We start from the raw sequence: 8,203 nt of genomic DNA on the forward strand, positions 1-8,203 counted from the left end.
ACCCTTATCTGTCCTCAGAGACTGGGAGGTCCAACAGGCATGACGCTGGAATCGGTGGGCATGAATGGAATTGCTTTGCTCACCTGTGCCCATTGTGTCCTCCTTTCTCTCCCAGACGGGGTTGACCGGACCTCCACAATCTAGAGCTGAAGATGAGAGTGACCGCGCTGGCCGTGAAATCGACTGCTGTGGGTCCAGTGTTAGCCATCTTCAGGGTTGCACAGAATCCTCCAAGATACTTTGCAGCCATTTCTTTTCCCCTGGTCCCTCTCCCATTTTGATTTTGTGAGAGCGTAGGTCGTCCTTGTAAACATATCAGTAGACCTGGGACTGGTTATTTCGTCATTTGTTTCTGTCGTGGGATGGCTTGGTGTGGGGCATGGGGAGGGATCTCTAAGGGAAACATAGGACTGGGAACGGGTGGAGGGAATGCAAGTGGCTTCTTGGATGGAAATGAGGGGGAAAATAAAGAGGGTACCGCTTGGAAAGAGATGAGAGACTTGGGAGGGAGGCAGAAGCCCCAGCCCTTGGGAGCCTTCTCAGAAGCCTGCCTTCAGAGTCAGGCCCCGGGAGGAAAGCACGGATGCCTGCGACCAAAGCACGACGGCGGCTCGCTCTTTTATATCTCCCCTGATTGGATTCCCTGAGGCCCCTGCTTGAAATCCAGCCGCAGAAGAAGTCCACATGGCAACGGGGGCAGGAAGGGAGAAATTCCCTCCAACAAAATTTCAGATAAACTTTGATTTGTGTATTGTTTACATAACAATTTTAAAGGGTACATAATGTGTAAAGAGTTGGGCTAGAACTTTTCTTCATACTATGGTTTTTGTAAAGGATTTGTTGCTATGGATTCATTTTTTCCTCTATTTTTATAATAGCAGCAGGGTTGTCTTTTTAAATGGCTGCCAAGCTCTGCTTCTCGGGAAGACGGAGCTGTCACGTAGGCCTGAGTTGTGTCTCCCACCTGTGGGTGGGAGAAGTGTGTAGCTGGAGTTGAGGATGTGGCTGGAGTGGGCGGAGCACTGGGCAGGGCGCCACCATGTGATCGGTTATGGGATTGCGCGCAGTCACCTAGGGAGTCTAAAGGAATCCTGCTGCCCTTTCTACGCTGGATTTGCTTCTCACCCGGAGAACCTCTTTCTCCCCACCCTACCATGGGGTGTCATCCTATCAGTCCTGGCCTCGCTCCACACACACACACACACACACACACACACACACACACACACACACACGTGGGTACAAGTTTCACTGGAGGAGAAAAGGCAAGGATGGATATTTTTCCCTAGCAAGAGGCCTTAATACCCAGATAATAAGCTCAAAAGGCCACTTTTGGGGGGGTTGCTCTCAGGAACCCCAGCCTGGGGGCTGCAGCCCCTTGGCTCGCTCACCGCTGAGGAAGAGGAGGAAAAGAGCAAGGTCCGGCAACAGTGTATAAACGGTCAGTCAGCAAGTGGCAAGAGAGCTGCAGGGAGACATCCCAGGTGGGCAGTGGAAGAAGATGTGAGAAAGGTCGACTTCATGATGGAAATGATGATTCTATCACGTACGTCAGGGATTTGCTGTGTTGTCGGCTGATTTATCCACCCGCATGGAAGGGAGACAAAACTACTACTTAACATGGTGAGAGATTAACAAACTATGCTACCAAAAAGTAATAGCTCTATTTCTTAAGGGCAAGAAAGACTACGTTTGGAATTTGATGCAATAGAGGGTATTAGAGGAGATCCAAGAGGAGCTGTGCTCTGCGCTGGAAAATTGGGTTGTGTAAATGATGGTGTGACAGCTCAGCCAGAGGCGAGATCAGGGAGATGGTAGGAGGCCTGTTTATTGAATGGGTGTCTGGTACCATTTTGGGGGTTTGTTTTTTTAGCAAAGTCAGAGTCGAAATTAAAGAGATCAGACCATGAAAATCACTGCGTTTGCTTGGGGTTATGTTTTAAAATAATGAAGTAAATACAATTTAAAAGGCCTTAATGAAATCCAAACAGCTTTCTTCTACCTTCAAGATTGAAAATGTACACCCAACACAGCCTTGGATGTTGTGAAGCTTGCAAAGTCTTCTTAAGGTCTAAAATGTGAGAACATCTTAACCACAGAGAGCCTTTAGCAAGCAAAGAACATTGAATCCACAACATCCTGCACTGCATTTTATAAAAAAGGGGGGCTCTCCATGGGTGACTAAGTTCTAAAGATGCAAATTCATTTGCAGAAAGAGGCAGCATTTTTTAGTTGATATGTTTTAACCAAGTGCCATTAACATTCATCCTCCACTCCCCTTTTCTAAGCAAGCTTAGGGTTACTTGGGGAATGTGTTGGGATGGACAATCGTGTGAGCCAGGAAGGACAAGTCAAAGATGTTGAAGGCCAAAGGCAAGACCAGAGGGTTTGCGAAGGTGTTTTTTGGATGCTAAGAACGTTAATGGAAGAAAAAAAAACAATGGTATAACACATCTTGTGGAGAAATTAAAAAGCATTCAGATCTGCTGCAAAACACGTATATCCATAAACACTCGGGTTGTTCAGAAAACAGATTGTGAACACAATCACATGAGCATGAATCCTTTAAAAGGATGAAGACCTTAAAGTATTTGCAAATCTGAATTTCTATTTATTCCTTCACTGAATATAGAAACAATGGTTATCTGATTATTAGAGATATTATTTTGGATATGTTACTTATTAACTTGCTATGGCTGGTAACCATGATAAAGTCTGTTATTAATAACAACATAATTCTTTTTTTAAAAGAAAAGCTTATTTTTCATTGACTGTGTATAGATTTATCTACTTAGTTGTGTTCTGCTCTTAGTGTTTTAATTTTTTTTTTAAGTTGACTGTTCTGATAAATTTTAGGCGCCTGTCCCCACCTTGTTTTGAGTCCTGTGTTGACTGCAGGTATACAGCTCAATCTAAAAATCCTAAAGCAAAAGAACTTTATTTATAAAAAAAAAAAAAAATCAAACAGTTGCATGCATAGAAGGCTGTGAAGTCGGATATTTAGTAATAAAGCGGCAGTGCCTTTTTTTGTATTTACCCATTGACCCCCAAATGCAACTGTTTTATATTAAGTAAATAGTAAACATTAAAAATCTCAGAGTAAAATCTATTTCACTACATGGGTTTTTTTTCTCCCCTTGTTCTGATTTAAGCAGTGTGTATTTGACATCTCTACATTGTCCCAGGGACAGTGGTGTTCTACGATATTGTTATCATGTATGATGTTTTATTGGTGCTTTTTATTCATAGTGGTTTCTTACCAGAAACAGTAGGAAGACACACATGAACTGTGTACAAGAAATGAAACATTGCTGCTGATATGTTTTGTTTTGTTTTCCACATGCTTTTTGAGTTTCACTTTTTAAACCAAGGGCCAGCAAGCAAAATCAATGCCCTGAAGAGGGCGGCTGTTTGCACCAAGCTCTCCAATGCTGTGTATTGACGGTCCCTTTTTGGTACTCAGGATTGGAGCTAGAGCTGGGCCCCCTCTCCCATTCATTTGAAGAGACACTGAGGGAAACAAGGTTTTCTTTTGAGGTGTCGTTGGCTGCCTTTTACGGAATGGGAGCCTTCTCCGGGTCTTCTGTTCTTCTGCCCCTCTTGTAGCTACTGCCAGTGCAAGGTTTGTAGATGCATGTTCCCCCTCTGGAACCGGGATCTCCCTGAGAGCCTGGCCTGGGGGCTGAGCTGGGTTGAACGCATAGGCGCACAACCAGAAGGGCAGCGAGGGGAGGAGAAAGCAGCCCCCATCTCGGTGGCCCTCTGGGGATGTCTTGGGCAGGTGGCCCCAGCTTGGGTGCAGGGAAACAGCCTAACCAAGGCGTTCGGGTGTGCCTGTTACAAGAAGGCCCTGGGGGAGGATAATTTGCACATGGGGCTGTGATAACACTAATGTTGATTTTTTGTTTTACAAGTCATCAGAGATGTTTGCAAAGTGAGTTTTATTTTTTTGTAATTCCTTTATCTTTACTTAAAGGTGAATGTGTATTCCTCTGGGAGGAATAGGAAGAAAACAGGAATGTTAATAATGTCAAACAGAAGACTTCCTCCCTTATTAATATATAACCCTCATGTATTTATGCCTAATGTAAGCTGACTTTTAAAAAGCTTTCTTTTGTTGCATGCCCCATGCAGACATCCCTATTGTACATGCATGCCTTTCGTCCTGTTTTCCTGTATAAAGTTAGTGAACAAAGAACTATTTTTGCCTAGTTCATGTTGCCAAGCAATGCATATTTTTTAAATTTGTCATATATGGAAATAGCATGTTTGTTACATGTAAAAGCTTTACTGATATACAGATATACTAATGTTTGAAGAAGCTGTTCTTTGCAAGTGTACAGTTTTCAAATGTTACCAGTGAAACACCCTTGTGGTTTAAACTTGCTACAATGTATTTATTACTCATTTCCTCCCATGTAACTAAGAATCATGGCTATATTTCATATCAACGTTATATTGAAAGTGAAGGGAAATGATTAATACAAGGTTTTGTAACACTGGTGTGTGTCTTTTTTCATTTTCGTCAATATGATCGATTAGAAAACAAGAACTGAATCTTAGAAATAAGCCAGCCAGGAAGAATAAGCCTGACATCCCTGTAAACTGTTCCCCCCTGACCATTCTATGAAAACTGTGTCTTCCAACCATGAGCTACTTTTTTTTAACAAAAAAGGTAGGAAGAGAGGTGTAAAATTTTATGCAGCTTGATCTGTGCCCAGAGTAACCAATAAATGTATCACCTGACTTAGGGACATGTTTCTAAATAAAAACTAACCTTGCAGGTGGTACTGTTTATAGCTTGCTCTCCACCCTCAGTGCCTTTGAAATCCTATTTTACTCCTTAACCACAGCATGAACAGTAGCCTCCTTGGAGCCTTGGGGTTTTCAATACACATGGCTTGAATCTTATTTTAATACTTCTAATTCCAGTAAGATATATAATATACATTAATATAAATTCTACATAATGTGTCAGTTAAGCATACGGTTGGAGAGACAAACCTGGGTTTGAATTCGGCTCCAGCCTTCTCTGGCTGTGTGATCTTGAGCAAGTTACTTAACCTCTCTGAGCCTTGGGTTTGGTTTGGGTTTTGGCCTATGACACTCAAGGTTTGTGTAGTTAAAACTCTAGTCCAAAAAATAAAAGAAAGAAGGAAAGGTAAAGACAAAATAAAACATAGGATACAGAGGTTATTACCACCAAAACCTAGCAACCTGAGATTTCTCTGAGGCAACCACGGCTTAACATTGTGACAGGGACCATCCGGTGACTGCCTTTCCACCAGGCTCAAGCTGCTGAAGAGACTGACAAGATGCAAAAGGATCCCTGGAAATGTGAAGAAATGCCTCGTAAGCTGAGACATTCAATGAAATCCCTCCTGCAGTTAAACTCCCATAACCCAGGTGAGCTCTATCTCAGTATTCTGAGAGAGGTTAGTGTACAAGAGAAAAGTTGAGCCTCACTTTTGAAATGTGTGGAATGAGGGGAGATAAGAGAGTTGTGAGATTAGAGGGACCATAAAGGGCTCAGCACGGTGCCCCAAACGGGGTTAGTTAGCAATTTTTTTTTTTTTTTTGCGGTACGCGGGCCTCTCACTGTTGTGGCCTCTCCCGTTGCGAAGCACAGCCTTCGGACGCGCAGGCTCAGCGGCCACAGCTCACAGGCCCAGCAGCTCACGGGCCCAGCAGCTCACGGGCCCAGCAGCTCACGGGCCCAGCAGCTCCGCGGCATGTGGGATCCTCCCGGACCGGGGCACGAACCCACGTCCCCTGCATCGGCAGGCGGACTCTCAACCACTGCGCCACCAGGTAAGCCCTGCAGTTTTTATCAGTAGAGCTGTAGCTCTTTGTCAGCCATCTTTGTAATGGAATGTTCAATCCTAGAGAAAAGGTTACTCCCGTAGTAAAGTTTTCAGGACTCCCCCTAGCAGTCCCTCCCAAAAAGAGATTTAATTGCATTTATTGAAGGGGGATGAATATCTATATAGCGTACTGGCTCGGAAGAGGCTGCAATGGGTTTGAGCCAGGAATCCAGAAGGAGCACAGATGGGTACAATCAACTCATACTCTCCAAGCTAATGAGAATGGCGGCCCAGGGGAACAGAAAAAGGGACCAAACTCCTGTGAAAGTACCTTGGTTTTGTCCCTTGAACAGTCACTACATCTATATGTAGCCCTGACTCCTGATCCGCCCAAGACCTATTGTCCCCAGGGGTTGAGGGGAGGGCCTGGGGGTATCGAAAATCTCATCCAGAACCAGAACCTAATCCTCTAAGAAAGATGACCAGTCAGGGTGGGTCTGGTCCCCACTGAAGCACAGTGTGTCAGCCCACACTTTGTCCAGGCCCCTTTTCCCAGTGAGCTGTGCTAGCACGTCAAACGCAGGCACTGATCTCACAGATACCGTTCCACAGGCTTCTACAAGCACTCTCCTTTTCTACCTTCCATCCACACATCACAAAACTTGAAAACTACCCCTTCCCTGGGCATTTCAGCCTCTAGATGCTTAACTGTGGCTCTAGGATGGCCTAGCTCACTCGGTGCTTCTCAAACCATCTGTGAATTTTAGTTGTAGGGGGTGGCTGTTTATTTCCAACCCACATAGTCTAATTCTTTTTTAAAATACAAGAAAAATAAAAGAAAAAAATCACCATCCCCCAATCTCATGCTAGATTCAAAAGACAAAATTATTTTGTCAAATTGCTAAAAAGTAGTCCTGTTCTGGCTCCCTAAGTTCTGGGATCAGCCTGCAAAATCAGACTGGGAGATTGCCCTGAGGATGAGATGGTGGAAATCCTGACGCCAACATCTCCCTCCCCTGGGCTAACAATGCCTGCAATACAGCAGAGGAGTAACCATCACATCACATCTGAGAGATGCATAGACATTGGCTCAAGAACGGCAAGTGCTGGGACTTCCCTGGCGTCCAGTGGTTAAGACTTCGCCTTCCAATGCCCGGGGTGTGGGTTCGATCTCTGGCCAGGGAACTAAGATCCCACATGGCTCACGGCCAAAAAAACCAAAACATAAAACAGAAGCAATATTGTAACAAATTCAAGAAAAGACTTTAAAAATGGCCCACATCAAAAAAAAATCTTTTAAAAAAGTGGCAAGGGCTTTGTTCACTGGGCATTTCTAAGAGCTAAAAGAGCAATCCTTGAGAAAGGGGACATGTCAGCAGGGAAGGAAAAGGAGGGTCCAGACGGTAATGGGACCAGTGGTGGGAGGTTAGAGCCCAAACCTAAAGGGCTTGGAAATGGGTCACGTGAAAAAGCACCATTTCCATGGTAACTTTGAGCAGTGGTCTTCATGCTCCTCCTCTCAGTTTCTGGCCCAGTGTCTTGAGACTGGAGGGTGGCCCCTCTGTGGGGGGGGGGGGGGGGGGGGGGGTCTGCCCACACATTTGGGACACAGGTACATAAAGTAGGAAATGCGGGTGCCTGGGAAGTTGCAAACTTTGGCAAACGTCAGCACGACATCTCAGTTATGACCAAGGGGCTCCGCTGGAGCGCGTGATCTTTCCCTGTCCTCCCGGGTGTCAGCCCACCAGCCTTGCCCAAGGGGCCCTTGTGCACAGACAGTGACTTCTCTGTGATATGAACCTGGCCATTTGATGACTGAGAATTTCCTCCAAGGAATATTTTTCATTCTTCAGTGGTTTCTACTTCAACTTTTAAAACCCACGGAGAAATATTTTGGCAACGTTATAAAGCTCAGACTTTATAAAAAGACAGCTTTGTGTTGACATTTGACTCAGAGCGCATGTTTTTAAATAGTGTGTTCCACAGTTTTTTGAGGTTTTATGTTTTTAAGTCCAATCCAGGAGAAACAAAATCGGAGCTTTGGTGAGTGAAACGGTCCCACCAGAGCTATTGGAACTCAAGACAGCTGAAAGGTTCCAGTTAAACCTCCCTGTGGGGACCACAGCCGGGACTGGGTGTCCCTGTTTGTGCCAACATCCTTGGGAGATAGTTCCAGTTTTCCATGCCATAAAATTCTAACAGGCTTGGAGTGAAGTCAGACGAACCTACAAAACCCCAAGATCAAATCTGTCCAATTGGACCTCTCCACTTTGCTTTCTGTTAAGCTTATCCCAGATCTGTTCACTGGGAAAAAGCTAAACATGGATTTCCAGTACCTCTACCTGACTGAGTCCCTTTTGGCATTGACCTATAACTGTGTTAGTCATCCAAGATGGAAT

At 44.7% G+C, this 8,203-nt stretch overlaps 1 protein-coding gene across 2 annotated transcripts in view; it reads left to right on the top strand.

Moving 5' to 3' along the window:
* The window catches only part of SAMD4A (sterile alpha motif domain containing 4A), a 240,408-nt gene extending 235,907 nt beyond the window's left edge, over positions 1 to 4,501 (top strand). For both annotated transcript variants that reach the window (XM_027111290.1, XM_027111292.1), the window contains one exon: positions 116 to 4,501. In XM_027111290.1, coding sequence (XP_026967091.1) covers positions 116 to 144 — 29 coding nt within the window. In that variant the 3' untranslated portion in view covers positions 145 to 4,501. The remainder of the gene's footprint in view (positions 1 to 115) is intronic.
* Positions 4,502 to 8,203: the final 3,702 nt, after the last annotated feature.

This window comes from Aethalodelphis obliquidens, unplaced genomic scaffold (assembly GCF_003676395.1).
Source record: "Aethalodelphis obliquidens isolate GAN/ISIS:26980383/991018 unplaced genomic scaffold, ASM367639v1 scaffold10, whole genome shotgun sequence".
NCBI classification, from domain to species: Eukaryota; Metazoa; Chordata; class Mammalia; order Artiodactyla; family Delphinidae; genus Aethalodelphis; species Aethalodelphis obliquidens.